We start from the raw sequence: 22,273 nt of genomic DNA, 5'->3' as shown, positions 1-22,273 counted from the left end.
CAAACCTTGTGACTCAGAGATCCGAGTGGAGGAGGTTTATTGTAGAGGGATCTCGGCAGCCATTCCTGTGGGGGAGCGAGGGCAGCGGATGGGGCAGTGGAAGAGGTTGACTGAGGAGTGATGGGCTGCAGTTACAATGGAGGTCTCAGCTATCCAGGACCAGCAGGGACTCTGGATGGCCCCTGAGCGTGGCCCCACCTGGGGGCCAGGCGGCTGGCCTTTACGCACCCCTTACGAGTCCATGCATGTCCGCTGCATCCCTTTCTGCTTGGCCATCTTCACATCAACTGTGAAATGCAGTCGGAGTCCATAAACTTATTGTGGGAACATATTTGTCATTCCCTTTTATGAACTGTCCAGAGAAGGCAAAATGTGTACAGACAGAAAGATTCGTGGTTGCCAGTGGCTGAGGCTTAGAATGGGGAAGTGACTGCATATGGACACGAGGTCTTTTTGGGATGACGGAAATGTTCTAAAATTAGTTTGTGGTGATGACTGCACAATTCTGTAAGTTCCCTAATAATGATTGCATGGCACACCTAAAACAGGTGAATTTAATAGTACTTAAAATATACCCAAATAATACCTTTAACATACTGTGGGATAGAAAGAGGGTAGAAGGACTCCAGAGAAGGAAAGCTGATCCCGACTCTCCTTTTCCCAAAATCAAATCCTCAGATTTGCATTCTAGGAGAGAACCTCAGCATCCTGTGAAGACATGGTTGGGAAAAAGAAGAAACCCAACAAATAAACATGTCTTTCCTTTTGCCCATTAAAGTCTATTCTCCACAGTGTCCAGCATGATATATGTATTGCCAAAAAATGTATATATATTGTAAGAAAGGAAAAAACTATTAAAATTACTCTGATGGTAACCACTTTGAGCACCTCTTGTAACTGCAGAAGTCAAACGTGACTGTATTCATCTTTTGTTATTGGTATATATTGAGTATTACAATTAATACAGTTTTTTTCCCTTTCTTAAAATGTGTACACATTTTTTGGCACCCTTTGTATATATAATATATGTATAATAAGTAATATATATATATATATATATATATATATATATATTATCGTAAGTGGTATTATGTCATTCGTCGGCTGAAAACCCTCCCGTGACGCACATCTCCTGCTGAGCAGAAGCCAGATTCCTGTCCCTGGTCTCTGTGGCTCCAGTGCAGGATCTGAGTTCCTTTCCAGGCCCCTGGCCTGTCTCCTCCCCCTCCCAGGGCTCTGGTCCCTGGGCTGCCTCTCTGCAGCTCACACGTGCCAGGCTGTGATGCTGCTGTTTGGCAGTCTATCCTCCCGAGCCCATGGCTGCATCCCTCCTTCATCCTCCACTGTCACCTTCCCAGTGGGCCCTTTACCCGGTCGCCACCTAAACTGTCAGCATACACTCCTCTGCACACATTCAGTCACCTCCTTGCTTCTTTGTTCTCTTGGACCACGTGGGTTGCTCTTTCTCTGTTTACTGTCGTCTCCTTCTAGAATGTGAGCTCCATGAGGGCAGGCGACTTGGCTCTCTTGTGCACTGCACTGTGTCCCATGCCTACAATTCCTCCTGGAGGGAGAAGGGATCATAGGGAGTTTGGGAAGAAATGAATGAATGAATGAATGAATGAATGAATGAATGAATGAATACGAATACATTCTTTCTCCCCTTTTCACATTCTTCATTTTTTCTGCCTTTTTCTGCCTTTCCCCACCTTTCCCTCCCACCCATCCTCACAGTTTCAGGGTCTCCCCTTTATCTCCAATGTGTTCTTTGGGACTGTGTAAAGTCGTGCCCCCAGGTATCATGAAACTTACTTTTAATGTGCTGCCAGTTTCTCCTGAGACTGAGAAATAGGGAGAAAGGCAAATGAGATTGTAAACCCAAATATCCTACGACAGAAAGATGAAGGCCTTGGTTAGTCTACAGGAGATCAGAGAGGTTTATGTAAGGGTGACAATTCTGTAATAAAATCCAGCACGAGTGAGGCTTCCCAAGGACACAGTTCTGCCCCTTTGACTTAAGCGAGATTGGATGAGGCTGCTGCAGGCCCCGGGCTGTTCCAGGTTCAAAGCTGCTGACAATCGTTGCCCTGTGACTGCAGGGCTGTAGGGAGGGCCCCAGGGAGGCACGCGGCCAGGCCAGTCGCTCACTCTCCTTTACATGCTGTGTGTGTGTGTGTGTTGTGTGGGTGTAGGTATTGTATCTGTCCCTGGGCCTGGGCCTAGGCATGTGATGAGTGGCTATTGTGTGTGAATCTGTTCATGAGTGAGTGTGTGTGTCCCTATCAAGTGTCTTCTGAGTGTGTGTGTTCACATACACGTGTGCATGAGTGTGTTTGATGAGAGAGAATTTTGACGGCCGTGTGCACGCAGCGAGTGAAACTGGAAATCTGGAGGTGGCCGTGTGTCCAGGTTCGTCTCTTTAAGATCTGGCCTTAGGCCACCCAGGGCTGAATTACTCACTCTTAAAAGGGACTGAGAGGCTCATGTTCATTTCCTCGCCTCCGCTGCTCTGGTATTAATAAGACCCATCCTTCACTTGGTGCTGTTCTTTGGAGAGCGCAGACTACTTCCACGCACAACGTCGCATTTCATTCTGATAACCAAGAGTGCAGCAAATGATCCTCCTTTACAGATGAGCAATTCCCCTTAAACCTCTGTCCTCCTCCAGGAAAGCAGCTTTCATCCTCCTTTCTCAGGCTCACGGTGCTACTGACCCACGCCCTTCCCACCCCCTCCGGCATCCAACTCCGTTCCGCGTCTTCATTTCCCAAGCACTGCGTCTTCCTTCCTCCGACCCTTTCCTCCTCACGCCCACCCCCTTCCAGGTCTTCCTTTAACTGATGAACTTCTACCCATTTTTTTTCCTTTCCTTCTGGACCAAAGTCCTCACTTCTCATTGGTCCCTCTGACTTTCCACCCTAACACACCCTCAAAGGAGCTTTTCCTAACAATCAATTACCTGTTCATCGCAAGCCCAAAGCCTCCTTCGAGTATTCAGCCTGTTGTGGGGACATCTGCATTGTGTAATGTGGCTGTGCACGCCTTCCCTTTTTGAAATTCTCATCTCTTCGTCCTTCTGTTCTTTTTTCCGTTGCCAACTAAACCTTCTGTGGCCTTGACTGGCCTTTTAGAAACCCATTGAATGGTCAAGTTCCTGCCTTTTCCCTCTGTATCTAATCTGGGCAGTGTCAGCTGCTCTGTCACATCCCGCCACTCTTCTCGTATATGGGTGACTGTGACACTTTTCTCCCTGATTCGTCCCTCCTTCCTGAATGCAACTCTTTATGCACCCTCTAGAAATCCCTGTTGGATGTCCAGTGGCCCCTGGAGGTCGACAAGTCTACACCAATGCGCATCTGTGCCCAGAGCTGCTTTTTTTCCTCTTTGCCCGCTATCTTGGTAATGGCAACACAAAAAGGCCCGGAATCCTAACAGCCTCTTTTATTACCCGTATGTTCTGGTCTTTCCCACATTCTATCTCCTCTTTCTATAAGCATCTCTTGAATTGGTCATATTCTTTTTATCCCCACTGCTTCTGTCTTTTCTTTCTGTGAAGTTATGGCCACAGTCAGGTGCATTCAGAGGCTTCACAAAATGGACACAACACACGCGCGCGCACACACACACGAGCATAACCATGGTTACACATACATGCCCAGATATGCATATCGTATATGATTGTCACTCAAGGCAGATACTATGGCTCCTAAATGGCCCCAGTCCCACAGAAGGACATAGCTTTAAAGCACAAAAAACTTATTAGCATGGATCCAATCACGGGTGGACACAGAAACAGAGATAGAGGTAGACGCTTGTCAATGAGCATGTAGTGATGGATATACACCTAAGTCACTGACAAAGAAAGAGGTGGAGCCAAAGACATAGAAACACAGTCATGGACAAATATTTGATCGAGGTCCCTGCTATTGTAAGGCAAAAGATTGAGAGCTGGACGACAAAGGAAGCCCTGGCCCAGCCCGCATGGTGGGCTCAGAGTCCCGTCCACGTGCAGGCATCGCTATAATCATCGCTCTGCCTCTCGCCTCCCTCCCTTCCAGGGGCTGTTTCCCACCCTGAGACTCCGAGCCTCCTTTTTCTATTCTTAGGCACATGAGACCCAGTTGCCAGAGTCAGAGAAATGAACTGACAGCTGCAGGCTTGGCTAGCTAGTGAGCTGGGAGCATACCAGCAGAAAAAATGGGGACTCAGGGACCTGGACACTCTGGGCACCAAAGAGGACACAAATATCACCCATTCACAGGCTTGCAAACACAAATAAACCCTTTACTGCAAACAATGGAAAGTTTGCTATTGATGATACAGTATACTTTTCATTACTTTAGAGACATTTACACATGTATTGCCATAATGAATTAAAGCCTACCTTTGCACTGTTACCGAGCTGAATCACCAGCCCCTTACATTTGCGTAGGACTTTAAATCTTTTTTTAAATTAGTTTCAGGTGTATGAAACAACATGATTAGACATTTACACACCTCAGAAAGTGATAACCCCAGTAAGTCTACTACATGTCTGACACCATACATAGCTGTTACATACCATTGACTATATTACCTATGCTGTACTTTACATCCCATGACTATATATATATATATATATATATATATATATATATTTTATAGGTGACATTCAATATTATTTTATATTAGTTTTAGCTATTCAGTGCAGTGGATAGGTATTTATATAATTTATGAAGTAATCCCCTGATAAGTCTAGTATCCCTCTGACACCATACATAATTTTTACATTATTGACTATATTCCCCATACTGTATTTCATATCCTTGTGACTATTTTGTGACTACCAATTTGTACTTCCTCATCCCTTCCCCTTTCTCACCCAGCCTCTAACTCCCTCCTGTCTAGCAGCCATTAGTTTCTCTGTATCTATGAGTCTATTTCTGTTTTGTTTGCTCATTTATTCTGTTCTTTAGATTCCACATATACATGAAATCATATAGTATTTGTCTTTCTCTGTCTGACTCATTTCACTTAGCATAATATCCTCTAGGTCCATCCATGTTATTGCAAATGGTAAGATTTCATTATTTTTTATGGCAGAGTAATGCTCCATTGCATAAATGAACCACAATTTCTTTATCCAATCATCTATTGATGGGCATTTCAGTTGTTTTCATATCTTGGCTATTGTGAATAGCACTGCAGAAAACATAGGGGTATATACACACACACATATATACATATATATATACACATATGTGTGTGTGTGTGTGTGTGTGTATATATATATAAAACTTACTAGCATGGATCCAACTATATATATACACACACATATATATAGTTTGAATTAGTGTTTTGAATTTCTTTGGATAAATACCTAGGAGTGGAATTGCTAGGTCATAAGGTAGTTCTGTTTTTCATTTTTTGAGGAACCTCCATACTGTTTTCCATAGTGGCTGCACCAATCTGCAATCCCACCAACAGTGCACGAGGGTTCCCTTTTGCTCCGTATCGTCGCAACACTTGTTGTTTGTTGATTTATTGATGACAGCCATTCAGACAGGAGTGAGGTGGTACCTCACTGTGGCTTTTATTTGCATTTCCCTGATGATGAGTGATACTGAGCATCTTTTCATATGTCTGTTGGCCATCTCTTTGTCCTCTTTGGAGAAATGTCTATTCAGGTCCTCTGCCTGGTTTTTAATTGGATTATTTGTTTTTTCTGGTGTTGAGTTGTATGAGTTTTTTAAATAAATTTTGGATATTAACTCCTTATCAGAGGTATCACTGGCAAATATCTTCTCCCATTCAGTAGTATATCTTTTTATTTTGTTGATTTTTTTTTTTTTTGCTATGCAAAATCTTTTTATTTTGATGTAGTCCCATTTGTTTATTTTTCCTTTTGTTTCCCTTGCCCGGGGACATATATCAATAAAAATATTACTGAGGGTGATGTTGGAGAGTTTACTTCCTATATTTTCTTCTAGGAGTTTTATGGTTTCGGGTCTTACATTTAAGTCTTTAATCTCTTTTGAGTTTATTCTTGTTATATGGTGTAAAAAGGTGGTACAGTTTCATTTTCTTTGTATGTATCTGTCCAGTTTTCCCAGCACTGTTTATTAAACAGACTGTCTTTACCCCAATGTAAATTCTTGCTTCCTTTGTCATAGATTAAACGACCATATAGGCATGGATTTATTTCTGGGCTCTCTGTTCTGTTCCTTTGATCCGTGTGTCTATTTTTATGCCAGTACCATGCTGTTCTGATGAGTATGGCCTTGTGGTGTAATTTCATTTGAGGTCGCATGATACCTCCAACTTTGTTTTTTCTCAGAATTGCAGGGGCTGTTTGGGGTCTTTTACGGTACCATATAAATTTTAGGATTGCTTGTTCTAGTTCTGTGAAATATGCCATTGGCATTTTGATAGGGATTGCGTTGAATCCATAGATTGCTTCCACAGCTTGTGGGGTGGGCCGGCCACTCAGTGGCAGAGAATGCTCCAGGTGAGGCAGTACTAGCCATTCCAGGTGGGGAGCCAGGGTGTCACCAAGTAGTGTGCACATGTGGGTTTTACCAAACCAATGTTGTCTCAGATTTGGCCCTTTGGGGAAGGGATTAAAATAGAAAAGATAGCAGCCTCCTGTGGGCTACATGTGAGGCAGGCTCCACCCAGGGATAGTAGCTGCTGTGTCTCCAGCCATCATCTCAAATTCACATATTTCCTTTCCTCCTCTGTCTCTGGCGCCTTTTGTGTTGCCCACCCCCCGCCAGAGACCAGGTGAATGTTTGCAAGTGAGTGAGTCTATGTGCAGCCCTTGAAAAGGGTGTCTGGGTTTCCAGCCAGCTTTCTTCTCACCAGGATGGACATACAGAGTCCTTGTGGATTTTCACTACCAGATGCTGTGGGAACTCCTTTTCTGGCGTGGGACCCCAGGGCTAGGGAGTCTGTGTGGGACTGGGACGCCTCCGTCTTCAGGGGGTGGGGAACGTTTGCCATTGAGGTGTCCCTCCCAGTGCCCAACCACTATCTGTGAGTTTGGGGTCAGCCCATTTTGCATCTCCACCCCTCCGACCAGTCTTGATGTGGCCCCTTCTTTATATCTTTAGTTACAGGGGTTCTGTGCAGCTAGGCTTCCGATGATTCTGAAGGTTGATTGTGCCATAATTTATTTATAATTTTGGTGTGACCCTGGGATGCAGTAGGCACAGCATTTACCTGATCCACCATCTTGGACCCAAAAGGACTTTAAATCTTTTCAAAGTGTTTTCCTGAGTGTTTTTATTATTTCAAATAAGATTCATATACTGCACATTTTTTACATACCTTCTATTCTTTTCCTATCCCCTAATAAACCAACAGAATCTTCACAGATGATACACATCAGTGTTTTATGAATATATTCCACTCTGTTTTCCATTGACTTCTCATTGTCTGTTCCATACTCTCTATGCTGTTATTTACTTAGTTGGGTTGGTATATATAGGTGTCAACACACACACACACACACACACAACGTTTTTTTGGTTGGTGGGTTGTTGTTGTTGTTTTAATCATTCTTTGTTCTCACTCTCTCTTACATATACACTCTAGTTTTCTGCCTTTGCTTGAATATTGATTCTTTGGTCTTCTTAGAGACCAAACAGTGTTTTGTTTGGATGCATTCATTAAGATTTCAAATATTATTTTTCTATGTTCAATATAGTTTATATAAATAGAAGATGTCCAATAGGGTATTCTATATTTTCCTACCCATTTTATTCTATATATATTCTCTCTGCTAGCTAGGTGAACTGGAGCAACCGACATAACCACTCTGAATTTGATACTCCTTATTGGTTTGGTGGGGCTAAGATCCACTTGGGAATTGTATTGCAAATATTAGAGCAGACACATGTAATGTGCCAAGCACATTGCCCGATACACGCTTAATAACTTGTTACTATTATGTAGTTTGTGACAGTGATTGTGGGAGTGCTCAAATGGTGATAATGTGGTTAGAACAGGGTCTTTACAACTGACTGTTGCAAAGTGCTTAAGAGTGTCTCCCACTCAGGGACTCAATTTGCCTTGGTCCTGTGGTTGAACGGTTAGTTTGTTTGCCGCTGTCGCCCTTTGTAAGTAATGTCTCACCAAACATCTTCCTGCATATGGTTTTATTTTCCTTTGAATTTAGTATTCGTCTGTATTGCTAGGAGTGAAATTAGAGAGTGAAGGCATATGCACATTAAATATGTATATTTAACCCTGATAGATAAATATTGTCAATTGCTTTTCACAAGAATACCATCAATTTTCTCTCCCACCAAAATCAAGAGAAAGATTCTTTCTAGAAGCTTCCATAGCCTTAGCTAATCTTATTTCCAGTGTGACTTTCCTTATGTACATTTTCCTTTAAAACTATGATATATATATGTATATGTGTGCATATATGTATATATGTATGTATACGAGGTCGGACAAGTAAGTTCATGAATTCATCCTAGAAAAAGTGCTACATACCTCATTGCTGAATGTCATTATGGTCACCTTCGAAGTACTCCCCTTGGGAAGCTATGCACCGACACCAGCGCCTCGTCCATTCTTCAAAGCAATTTCGGAACTCTTTATCTGGAATGGCCATCAGAGCTGTCATCACATTACCCTTGATGTCCTGAATGTCATCAAAATGTCTTCCTTTCAATATTTCCTTTATCTTCAGGTAAAGAAAGAAGTCATTGGGGGCCAGGTCAGGTGAGTAGGGAGGGTGTTCCAATACAGTTATTTGTTTATTGGCTGAAAACTCCCTCACAGACAGTGCTATGTGAGCTGGTGCATTGTCGTGATGCAAGAGCCATGAATTGTTGGCGAAAAGTTCAGGTCGTCTAACTTTTTCACGCAGCCTTTTCAGCACTTCCAAATAGTAAACTTGGTTAACTGTCCAGTTGGTACAAATTCATAATGAATAATCCCTCTGATATCAAAAAAAGGTTAGCAATATCGTTGAACAAGTTTATGAGCTTAATTGTCAGACCTTGTATGTCTATATATGCATGGTGTATACATACAGATGTATACCATATGTACATACATAGACATACACATATATTTTATGGGGCATGTGTCAGTGTTGATATTTAAATATCATTTGCCACATGATTTTGATAGGAACCTGTTGTACACAGTTTCAGATGCATACTTTTGATGATACATTAATTCATACATGGCATTGAATAAGACTGGTTTGTATTTTTTAAATGACGTTCTATTTTCAGTTTTCTTGCAGTCCTCTGATCAGATCAAGGAGAAAGTCTCAGCTTGGTGCTAACAACATTTTAACGCCCCTCTACCCCTTTCTTATTTCCCCTTTACAAAGAGGAGCTTTATTTCCTGGAGTTTCTAGCTCAAATTTAGTAACATCATTTGGTCCCCAATATGTTTATTTTCATGTTTTCCTACTTTATATAAAGAGCAATACTGTTACTTTATTTAAAATATTGATAAAGAGGGATTTTTTTGCACACGTTTATTTAATTAGAAAGGTGAGTCACAGACGGGGCAGACATCCTGACAGTGATGTTCCAATGATTGAAGTTGGGGACACACTGTGTAGGGAGTGCATCAAAACAGCCCTCCTTCTGACAATAATAACAAATGGTCCTTGAATAAACATTGACTGCGAGCCTCCATAATGCCCGACAGCTTGGAACTTTGTGATTGCCCTTCATCCCTGTTCACTTGTGTGTGTAAGAGCCTTGCAGTTGGCCATGAGACGAGTCATTTTTATATCCAGTGAGTTCTATGGGTTCTGACCAGGTGAGTAATCGCCTCACTTGGCAGATAAAGAGCGGGAATATACGAGCACGCAAGGATGTATAAATCAAGACTGGCATTGTGAATAGAATGATTCGGAAAATGGAATTAAATAGCGTAATGATAGTCATTGAGAATCACAATGTCAGCTTTCGTGTAATTCTAAGGATGTACTTGCTAATGCTAATGAGGTTTGATGGAATAAAATGAACAGTGTCCAAACAGCTGTGTGCCTTCACAACAAAGGAACCATGTCTCGGAGCAGACCGATACATCCGCTCCATGGGGGATGCTGGTCGATTGATTTTGTTTTGTTTTTTTTCTCTCTCTTAGGATATTTTTAAATTTGCAAGAACTTCTCCAGTCCCAAGACAAAAGAGGTCCATCGTGGTATCTCCCATCTTAATTCCAGAGAATCAGAGACAACCTTTCCCAAGAGACGTTGGCAAGGTAAGTCAGGAAAAAACGCAAATGACAGAAGCATGTTTTTGTTAAGAGAGGAACATGCATGAGACAAGCTGACTGACTGGGTCATCTGCTGGAACTGGCCTCGGTTCCTCTATGACAAGAGGCCAAAGTGTTTTGACAAAAAAAAAAAAGTCGAAAGTTATTGAACAACAGTAAAAGAGGAAGTTGCAAAAAACAATACTCACAGCTTTGAATATCATGATCCGGAGATCTGTGTGGTAGGTCATGATGCTGACATCATCACAAGGGTGTTAGTGGTTAACACATAGACGGGGTGCTTTTATAGATGATGTCAAGGCAACCATCCAGGTAAGTTCTCTCTCTACAGCGGTGTGATGATACGTGTGGCCTTTTCATTTGGATCCAAGTTTTCAAATGTGTTGTTCTAGGAGCACCATTGGATAAGCTTTCTAAAAATTAAACCAGATCAAAGGAACTAAATCATACCAACCAGATCCAGAAAACACTGTTGCATAAATCAAGACAAAAACTTTTCTGAGAAGTACTCCCAGTTAAATCAACAGAAATACTGATGCTCCCTGATCAACACATTCTATTCCAATAGGAGAGTCGACATGGAGAATCCAGTTTTTGCCAGTTTGTATTTTTTGGTGAACTTGACATTTGAACAGTAGCTCTCCGTCGAATGAATGATCTCAACGACTGGTGCTGTTGGACTGTTTGTTCATTCATTAAATGATTAAGGAGGACCTGTTACATGCTGGACTCCGAGACTGGGATTGGGTGACTATGGGTGTGAACAAGCATACAAGTGCCTGTCGTGATAGAGCTTGTATTGTCGTGGGGGCATAGACATTTCAATGAGCAAATAAATAAACAAGGAAATTGCAGAGGACAACAAATGCTTTGAAAAACAGAAACAGGGTGATACGAAAAAGAGTAAATGGCAGGAACAAAGAGTAGAGGGAGGAGGGAATCTGTACACAGATGGCTGGGAAAGACGGGCTTGAGTTGCTGACCCTCGAGTGGAGATCGGAAGGATGAGAAAGGGGAAGCCATGGGAAGGAAGGTCTGGGTCAACTGCATTCTTGGCAGTGAGAACTGCATGTGAGAAGCCTGGCAATGGGAAAGAATGGGACATATTTTAGGAGAAACATGGCTGGTTGACTACCATGCAGTGAGCAGAGGAGACTGGTAAAAATTGATGTCAGAGCAGCTAGCCTGGCATAGGGGCCTGGAAGCCATGCTCAGGAGTGGCGTCTTCATGGTGTGTGCAGCAGGGAAAGCATTGGAAGGTCTTCCCGGTGTGTGTGTGTGTGTGTGTGTGTGTGTGTGTGTGTGGTGTTTGCTTTGAAAGATACTTCCGGCTGCCCCGTAGGGTGTTATTTGTGGGAGCAGAATGGTAGGAGGAATGGACAGAGACAGGCTAAGAGGTTGTTTTTACAGCAATCTGGGAGAGAGGCGAGGGTGATTTGGACTATTGGAAATCTACTTCTATTGAAAACTAGAAGCACCAATGATCAATATCCTCATAATCACCATATTTATGATTTTGAACGACCACTGTGCCAGATGTTGATCTGTAAGCAAAACCTTGCCAGGAGTGCAGGATATGATATAAAAGGAAGCTTTTAAGGGGCTCGGGAGTCCTGCCCCTTTGGGCAGCCCTAGCCACTGCGGTGGCTATCGGTAGTTTTCCCTGAAGCCAACCCTGGCAATTGCCAAGGGACCGGAGTCCTCAAGTCTGCAAGACTCTGCCCCAAACAGTTTCTGAGGCACAAGTGGGGTGCTTGTTATTTAAGCCTGGTGTTCTCAGTCCTCACTGTGCCTCAGAATCACCTGTGGGCAGTTCAGCTACAGATGCCAGGCTGCACCCTCAGAGACTGATTCAGCTGGTCAGGGGCTGAGAACCAAGCATCAGTACTTTCTAAGATCTTGTGTAATTCTGATGTGCAGTCCAGGCTGAGGACCACGGACCTAAGCCAATCCTACTCCAAGGGTGGCCGTGAGCCAGCAGCATCAGCCTCCTTGGTTGCTTACTAGACATGTACATTCTCAGGTCTCACCCCAGAACCACTGAACCAGACCCTCGTGTAACGAGACCAGGAGTCTGGGCATGCCTTTAGATGATTTTGATGCACAATCAAGTTTACGAAGGTCTGGTCTAAAACACGTGCCCCTGTGCCGCCTTCCACTAATAGATAATGTATTCAGTATGGAGATTCAATTCCATTAATTAAGTTATAACAAGGGTGGTCATATACGCAAGTTGCTTGGAAAATTGGTTGTCCTGGCATAATTGTTATTGTCATGAGCAACACCTTTCCTGTTAAGCATGGCCAGATTTGAGCATTACGTGATCATCCTAAAGCTGGTCATCCTAAAGCTTCCTTCAATCCCACATTTTCATCCTCCTGAGTATATTTGAATAGTTTGCATAAGACTCTTTCCTTGAGCTACATAATGGGTCAGTAAGTGTGCAGCTAACTAGGCATGTTCTTCTGCATTGTTTCTTACTTGTCACAGCCTCAAAACACAATGTTGTTCCCCACCTGAGGATTCATCTCTGCTTAGCCCCTCATGTACAGCCCACGTGGGCTCTCAACCTGAATTCTCTACAAATCAATTGCTTTTCTAAATGTGATAGCCTACTAACCTTGCAATGGGTGAAATCCTCCCAAACCTCCAGGTGGTTTTTGCAGAATAACTGCACTGCCTTCCTAAAACTGCTTGTTTCCCCATGTTTTTGATGCCTTTGAAGGCATACCTTTTTCTCTTTGTGCTTCCTTGCTTTTAATCATTCATCTTATCCTTTTCTTTATATCTTTACTCATTGTCAACTCCATCAGGAGCTGACAAGCAATGCTCTGTGGAGCTGTGACAGCTTATAGGTGTCTTCAGTGAATGCTGGGGAGGTGGGGAGAAGGGAATAAACACCAAAGAAGCGCGGCTGTAGCCTCCACATGTCATCCTCACCTACCAAACTGTCTGGGTCAAGGCAGCTCTAATTTTATAAATATTGCATACCAGACTTCAGTGTAGAATGTCATTTGAAGAGATTCTGTGGTTATAAAAGGATAAAGACACTTGTCTCACTTTGAGTTCCGCGAGACAAGCATTCAAATGCCCGTAGTTTCTTTAGGAGGTGAAGAGAATGCTGGTAAGGGGGTGAGGAAGTAAGACACGGAAGGGAAGCACCCGCTGAGAGGCCAGTTTATCAAGGCAACCAGCCCTCTGAGTGAATGGATTGTAATCCCATTGGGAAGTGCTGGGAAACGGCATAGAGCGCACTCAGGGTTATCCACGCCAAGGGAAGGGGGCTGGGGTACGTACATGCCAACCCCACCAGTCTGGTGAGGGCCACTCCTAGAGTGGCCTGCCCTGTGCTCTGCACACAGGCACAACGGCTTTCTGGGGTTTGGGGGAGACCTTCAGGCAACAAGCCACATGGCAGCTAGAAGTCTGCAGGTATGCACCCAAAAGGTGAGGTCCACGGGACAGGACAGGGCACTTTGGACAGGACATCACTAAACTTGATATACAGCCTTTTGATTTGCAGGCTAGGTTTTCTCTGTCTTTGTCTCATCCTCTGTCCCCCCATTTTCTGGACTACCTTTGTTGCGTCTCATACCTTTGAAACCAGTTGTACTTGCCTCTCTTCGTTAATAAGTCCTTGCTGTATCCCAGGAGGGAAAATCTCTGAAATTCAACCCAGTTCACGTCAACAAGCATATATTCAGCTTCTGCTGTCTACAAGGCATTGTGCTAGAGGCTGAGGATTTAGTAATGAAGGGAAAAAATCCTTGATCTCGGAAGATTACAGCGGAGTGGGGAAAAATCATCACAAATTTATTGTTTGTCCAGTACTGTAAATCATAAGCAATTTTCATCTATTATGCTGAATTCTCATAATAACAGCACCATGAGGATTATCTCCTAATGAGCCAATGAGGGTAATGAGACTCAGAGGAGTGGAGTAACCTGTCCGAAGTCACACAGTGCCTTTAGAGCCGAGACAAGCTATGTAACAACTCTTTGAGATTTCAAAGTCTGTGTTCTTAACCGATATGCTTTGGGCTAAGTGCAATCTGAGAATTCTCTTCCATGGAATGAAATATCCTTGCTGAAAATTGTTCTGTTTAAAACAGCATTAAAATTAAGTTTCTTTGAAACCAAAAAATATTTTGGACTGAGGGATGATTAATGGATAGACGTGTGATAAAACAAGTAATAGTAAATTGGTAATAGTAGAATCTAGGTGATGGCTGAATGGTCGATAGCTATAAACTTCTTTCTACTTTTCTATAATTTTTTCCCAAAGCTGGGGAAAAAATTAAATTTAGCCAAATATAAAATTATGATAAACAACACAAGAGTTGCCCTGCTGGCCCAAAAGTACCTTTTTGTTTGTTTTGCACCTCAAGAGGGTGAATGCAGAGTAAGTACCTGTTTCTTTATTTTCCTTTGTCATATTTTATCAAAATCTGAATTCCTTTAAGGAAAGGAGGCCCATATACTAAAGGGGAAAGACATCAAAAGCAAGGTGCTTCCTAGAATTAGCCCTCCATGGGAGTTTTTCTCAGTTCAGGGTTGTACCATGTAGAATTGCATATTCACGGAAAGGTTATGCAGGCAGCTCTAGGGATTAGACAGAGTTTTGACTGATGCATAATTCATCTGTCTGCCAAAGAAATTAATTGGTAAGTAGCTACATTACTAGAATTTGGGGGCTGCTTTTCTATCATATCTCTCAATGTTTCTGAAAAAAGGATAAAACACCCAGTCATGAGCACACTTCCCCAAACCTGTGATTTCCTTCCCAGTTTTGAATTCTAGGCAGTAGGGAGGATCTGGGAATGTGTGCCTTGGCAAGAAATGCGTAGTTCCTAATGTGTGCCTTTTTCCCCCCCTCTCCCTTCAAAGTATGACAATTTCAAAATTTGGGCCATAAATAATTTCTCAGTTTTATCAACTTTCACTGATAAATATTTGATGGCATCTGTAGAGAATTTTGAGTTCTTGGACCCGATTGATTGAGAGCAGGGGACTTTAAATCTGTGAAGAAGCAAGAAGGTCTTTGGGAGACGTATTTTATTCTGTTTTATATTAAGTTTGAAAGACAAGCCATTTATGAAATGCTTATTAGAGATTCTACTTTCATCACAAACCCTTTTCATCAAAACCAATGAAAATACATTTACTGAAAATCCTTTTTTTATACCCCCTATAAATTGGTAGAATGGGGCTTCCGAAGGACATCTTTAGCCCAGAATGGAAGAAATAGATAATTAGGCCATGTGCTCTTTGTAAAAGGAATCAACATAGATCATTAGAGCAAATCGTGAAAACCACTGAACCAGGACTGGGCTTTGATTGTGTCGTGAATGTCAGTAATACATAAGGGTGACTTATGGCAGTTCGTAAATATTCCTCAGAGCTTTGGACATATGACTTCTTAGAAGCCTCTCCAAACACTCTGTACTTCTCATTTATGCCCACCTCTGCAAATGGGTGCTAAGGATCTAATGGCCTTACAATTAAACATGTTTTCCTCTGTGTACTCGTCATTGGCATCACTTGAAGAACCCACAGGTGCCCAGCTGCATCCCCAGAAGCTGGACCAGTCAGCTGATACTGACCCCCAGCCCTGCTCCATCTCACCCTCCGACTGAGATGTGGGCTTAGCGTCCCTTGCTCCATTGCTCCACCATTCGTATCCAAACCTACCAACACGCCTCTTCTCAGAAATTTACATATTTTAGTGTCCTCCTGTTAGAACAACTAGCAGTCTTATTCAATAAGTAAAACTTACCATTGACTAATGTATAAGAGAGAGATTTGAATGTAGGGGATCCAAGATGTCCAGAAGGTCATTACTCAAAAATTCTAGTTAAGATGAACTGCGGAAGTTATTTCTACACTCAGCAGAGCCACTTGTACATATGCCTTACCTATCCATGACTTTGAACTCTTTCCTCCTCCCTGGACACACTCACTGTCTTCATCCTCACTCCATAGAGACTGCACCATTTACATTCTAAGGCTGCACTGTCCAATGGAGTGTGTCCATCATTGCAGAAAGCTCCACATCCACACCATCCAATATGGCAGCCACTAACTGCATGTGGCTACTGAGCACTTGAAGTGTGGCTAGTGCAACTGAGGAACTGGATGTTAATTTTTTATTTAAATTTAATTTTCATTTAAACTTAAGAACTACTACTTGATGCAATTATTGGAACCACTTGGCATGTGAATCTACCTTTTGAACTTTAAATTTTAATCTAAATACAGATGAATTTCTTTTGCTGAAAATGTGATGTCCAAATTGAGGTATAAGTGTAATATATCACATAGGATTTCAAAACCTTAGTAAACACACAAAAAATAGAAAATATCTCATTAATAATTCTTATATTGATGTTATGTTGAAATTAAAATATTTTATATATTTGATATGATTTAAATTAATCTCACGTGTTTCTTTTTACTTGTTTGTAAGGTGGCTACCAGAAAATTTTAAATTATTCATATGGCTCACATTATATTTCTTTTGGGCAGTGCTGGGCTAAAGCTTATTTTTTATAGTCTCTACCATGAAATTTTTGCTTGATCTCCTTTACACGTTGTTTATAGTTCTTTGATGACACTGAACACATTTTGAGCAGCAACATAGTTTCTTTTGTATTTTTCTTATCTTCCCATTAACTATAATTCATCGAGTATAGCAGTTCAGTCCACTGCCTAACACACAGTAGGGACTCAAATATTCTTGGACTTGAATTCTAGTCAGGTGTATGGCTGGTTGAATAAGGCATTCACTGGTTACTGACTAATGAAAGTGATCATAGCCTGGTTGGTTGTTAGAATGGTATTAACAGACCATTATATGGTCAGACTGGCTATTTCCAGTCATTTTAATTGTCCACAATGGCACTGAGGCCATCAGATAAATTGCTTGGCAGTCAACCATTATGTCAGGTCATATAAGCATTCTTAGCAGATTGTGATAGATTTGGTGTTGATGGATTTTGTGCACGTGTGTGTGTGTGTGTGTGTGTGTGTGTGTATGTGTGTGTAGAGAGAGAGGAAGGAAGAGAGAATGTGTGTGTGCACTTGTATTTCTGGGTTTGCTCATATATACACTGGCATTTTAAATCCCCATAAATAAAAAATTGAAACTTTTATCTTTATTCACAACTAAACAGAGTTAATTCTAAATTATTTTGACTAAGTCTAATAAAAGCTTATATTCACCATTAGCAAGTGCTGCCCTCTTTCCACAAAATTTAATTAATGATAAGACATAATTGAGTTGTTTTGGTTCTTTGCCAAATGAATATCTATGCAAAAATGCCCTCCCTGATACACATCTAGCAAATAAAGGCATCTGAGCCTATGGAAGAAGCAATATTTCTAGCCCTGAGTTTATCCCCCTTTCAGTTCTCAGTTTAAACGTTTCTTAGGGCTTTATTGTTATATGCATTGGGCCCCAGACTGAATTTATATTTAATTATTTGCGAACATTAAAGGATCTGGCATTTCTGCTTGAATTAGTGCCCTAGAGGGAGGAGAGTTGAGGAATTTTCAAATTCAACTAGACTCTTCAACATCTAATGAGTGTCAGGATCTAAGCCAAACATGGCTACCCCTATCATTCTGTTTAGTTCTTACAACAACCCTAGAAAGTACTACTCCCGTTTCTCAGATAGGGAAGCTGACACTGAGAGAAATTAAGTAATTTGCCCAAGAAAGTGGCAATGCTGATACTGACACCTAGGGCTCTTCAATGTCAAAGCAGTGATCTCTATACCATAACACATATAAATGTTTAATTTCCATGGGTCTTTGCTGTTTGCATTGTATGCTCACATGAATTGACATTTGACTAGTACACATACTTTCAGAAACCAGTATTAGACCCCTATTGTACCATTGAGGAAATTGAGCCTAGAGCACCATGCAGGACTGTCCACTTGTGGTACAAACTGAATTGTTGTATAAGATGAGTTCCTTCTGTGTTGCCACCTGCCATGAACCAGGGAGGGCTCTAGAGGTATTTCAAATCGCACATGGCATGGATTAAGGAATAGGCTTTATTGGAAAAAGACAATACATATAAGCCGATGGTCAGCCAAAAATGAGAAGCAGTCCTCCCGTTCCCCATCATCCCACAGAGAGGTATCCTAGGGCCTGGACAGAGAGCTGAACACATCATGTGGGTTTGCTAGGAGTGGCATTCTGCTCCCATGGTTCTCCCTTCTTAGTTGGCCACTTCAAATACAACCTTCTCAGTGGATGGATAATCAGACTGCTGCAGTTTGACAGCCTGAGTGCAGGTACCCAGACTTATAGGAGTTGTCTCAGATTCCAGATGCTCAAAGCCAGATGCCTTTGCCAGATACTGGCAAACTGGCTATTGGGGATCAGGGCAGCCCTGATTTGTAGTGTTTGCCACTTCCTTTGGTGTAAATACTCCAGTGGCCAATTTCAAGTGACTGACTTGAAAACTATTTGAATACTTAACAATTGGCTTTCAAGAAACAGTAGAAGTGGGCACCAGCATACCATTGACCTTGAGGCCCATGGAATGGGGTGCTGGATGGGATTGGGGATGCACTGACCCCATGGGGAGCAATGCTTGAGTGGAACGTCCAGCACGGAGAAGTGGCTTATCCATCCACCCGTTCACCCAGGTTTTAACTAGTTTCTTGTCCAAGGTGAACATCAGGGGTCATTTTGAGCAACTCTGCTCCTTATATCACATTAAGTGACTTGTCACACAGCCAGGTGCAAGCTAGAAGCAGACCTTGAACCTTTACTCTTTCAGCCCTGCCATACCTCTCCTCTGAGTCAATCTCCTGGGGTTGACCAATTCAGTGACAATTGTCCCAATTCTACCTAGAAAATAAAAAAGGGAGAGAGAGAATTATCTGCGAAGTGTGGGGAAATGAGGTTCACGTCACAAACATTTATTTGATATGTGTGTGTGCACACGGAGTCAAGGCCGGAGGTCATGTCTTGGTTTAACAAATACCTCACATGTTGAGAAGCAAAAAAGGGCTTTCTTCCCCAGGAGAGGAAAGCCACTGCCTTGCTTCAGACAACGCATTTTTTGTTGGTATCTCTGCTGCCAACCCTGGTCAAAGGGAGCCACAAGGACTAAAAGTGAAAGCAGAAAAGGCCCACTTTGGTGTAATTAAGAGATATCACTGCTCGTTTTTCTCGGTGGCAAGGCCACAGCTGACTCGCTCGATAAGGGCTGTGAAGATACAGGGCCCAGGGTCCCGTGGGGAATGGACTGGCCCTCGCATGGTTAGATTTCCAGGCCCAGCTTGGAGGGGGATTGAGGCAGAAACTAGATGGAGACAGAATCAGGCCACTACAGAGTTTTCTGAAAAGGGGAAGGAGTAAGCGGAGAACCCACCTTTGTTTCCTTTTCTACCTTGGAAGTAGCCCTGGCTTTCGAGTGGGATCATGAGAGCTAGACTAGCACATGGGGTGGGTCCTGAGAACACCGCCTCCAGGCGTGGTGTTGGCCTGCCTCCGGACGTCATGGCAGATGTCATGGGCACAGAGACCCTTTGCTGCAAGTTTAAATGTTCCCATCTATGGGCGTTGTTGCGTTGTGTGGTTTGGATCAGATGATGAAAGAGCCTCAGCTTAGGCCTCTTGGGCAGGCAAACATCTGTCCTCGGCTGAAAGATTGGGTCTCTTTCATGTATTCATTCAGGAATATTTTTATCACGCAGCTGTATGTGCCAGAGCATCCATTCGAGGGGAGACACAGAACTCTAAACGGGCACATAAACGCTACAACAGGGAGCTGCGGGAACGTGGAGTTGAGAGGCCGAGGAAGCAATTCCTAAGAGGATTTCTGCCTGGTTGATGGCTGTCAATAGGCAAAGTGAAGGCACGATGGAAAGACAGAGAGTTCTCCAGGCAGTGGGAAGAACTTGATCCAATCTCTAGAGGCCAGAGAGAGGATGGTGTGTCTGGAGAACTGAGAGGAACTGAACATGGCTATAATATAAGGAGAACTCATGAATAAAATTAGAGAAATAACCAAGAGTTAGGAGATGGAGAACCATAAAAACTACTTTGGGAAGTTTGCATCTTTTCTACAGGTGACAGAGGGTTAGAAATAGGGGAATGACATGGCCAGATTAGCGCTTTAGGAAGATTAGTCTAGTTACAGTGGGTCCTACCTGAAGAATGAGAAAACCAGGAGCAGGGGAGACCCAGGTAGAGGCTGTGACAACGGTCCAGGTAGACAGTGAAGGGCAGGGAAGAGCAGGGGGACTGAAGACAAGACACAGAGTCAAGATGTATTTTCAGGGAGAAAGGGTACCATCGGTGGGTGAGTGTATGGTGGGTGAGGGAAGGAAACAGGCGAAGGTGCCCTCTTAGCTGGGAACGTTATGCCTCCTTAGGATGCTGAAGAAAGCCACCCGGACTGAGCGTTTAGCTGTGCATCCGTGAACCTTTCATGAAACTGAAGCAGCTATTTAATCCTTCTCTCCAAAGTTTACTCTTTCCCCTTCCTTGAAATAAGAGAGAATTTCTCCTAGAGGAGACAAATCTACCTGCAGGTTATATAGATAGAGATGGACTTTCAGATGAGGCAGAGGGCTGTTCTTTTAGGGAACAGATTCACTTTGCAGCAGCGTCAGGCCTGTGGGAACACCAGAGTTTCAGATGTCCCTTGCTCATGCCTTCCTGGATCTGAACATAACCCTGCCCTGATGCATGCCCAGGAATTTTTGTTAGTCCTTTCTTGCTGTGATTTTTTTTTTTTTTCCCTGCCAGCTCAGAAATGCATAACAGCTGTGTTCACTGTTGGCTTTCTAGCCTCAAATTAATTCTAAATACATTTCTTCTTAGTAATTTCTTCTTTGAATCCGATGTTTGGCTACGTATTAGTATACACAATTCACAGGCTCTGTGTTGCTCAGTTTTTAGTTCATTTATTTGACAACTTGAAATTGCTCACAAGTGGTGCTTTTATTTTGTTATTTGCATCTGGAAATCATTCCTAACATGCTGTGAAATAAATCTGTCTTTTTTTTAAAAAAAATAACTTTTCTCCCTTATTATAAAAATAATAGATGTTCACTGTAAGAACCTTAAAGAAAACAATATATATTTAACAACAATGTAAGAATTTCCCGCACTCCTCCGACTTGAGATAACCACTGTGGACACCCCAGGGCAATGCTTCCCAACCTTAAAGGGTGCACAGATCTGTGAGAACAGAGATTTCCGGCCTCATCCCCAGAGCTGTGGATTCCATAGGTCCGGGGTGGGGCCTGAGAATTCCCATTCTCACAAGCACCGCGGTGCTGCTGATGGCCCCCCAGTTCTGTGGCCCACAGTTTGGGAAGCTCTATCCTAAACATGCAATGTCCAACATGACCATCTGGTACTTCTTGATTTTTCACTCACCAATGTCACAGAAATATCTTTCGTATCCTCAAATGTCTTTCTTCAATGAAGTTTTGAAAGACTGGTACGGTATGCCATGGGTACCACTGTCATTGAGTTCCAGGGCTTCTTAATGTGGGGTATACAGACCCCGCAGGGGTCCGTGAATAGAGAGGTTCCCTTTGTAATGTGATGTATCTTTTTTTTTTTTTTTTGCACTTAAAATATTCTGCAAAGGATGCCGCATGACATACCAAATGCCAAAGGAGACGACACAAAAATGGTGAAAACCTTTTATGCAATCCCCAATGACTAGCATTTTGTTGTTTCCATCTAACAGGTCCTAGTAGTAAATCATATTGCAGTGGCCATCACCACTTATAAATCTCTGCATAGATATGTATGTAAATAGGTATATCGATTGATTATTATACTAAACTTGAGGATTTTGTAGAGCTTCCTCCCTCCCAACCCCAGGGTCCGGAGGAGAAGTCAATCTTTAAGTCAGGCTTCTAGGAATTCTTGGCCAAACCCACGGAAATGTTCATGCTCTCAACAGGCTTTCATTTAATCTAATAGGTTATTTTATGAGCCAAAGAATGAAAAGTTTAGGGTCCCAACAAACAGACCTCAAGTCAGAGGATTT

At 42.5% G+C, this 22,273-nt stretch overlaps 1 protein-coding gene across 1 annotated transcript in view; it reads left to right on the top strand.

Annotated features, from left to right (window-relative positions):
* The window catches only part of CDH13 (cadherin 13), a 984,505-nt gene that overhangs the window by 422,894 nt on the left and 539,338 nt on the right, over positions 1–22,273 (top strand). The window contains exon 4 of the mRNA XM_019743731.2: positions 10,108–10,224. Within this exon, the coding sequence (XP_019599290.2) occupies positions 10,108–10,224 (117 nt within the window). The remainder of the gene's footprint in view (positions 1–10,107; positions 10,225–22,273) is intronic.

This window comes from Rhinolophus sinicus, linkage group LG11 (genome assembly GCF_036562045.2).
Source record: "Rhinolophus sinicus isolate RSC01 linkage group LG11, ASM3656204v1, whole genome shotgun sequence".
In the NCBI taxonomy this organism is placed as follows: Eukaryota; Metazoa; Chordata; class Mammalia; order Chiroptera; family Rhinolophidae; genus Rhinolophus; species Rhinolophus sinicus.
This window is presented reverse-complemented; position numbering and strand designations above follow the sequence as displayed.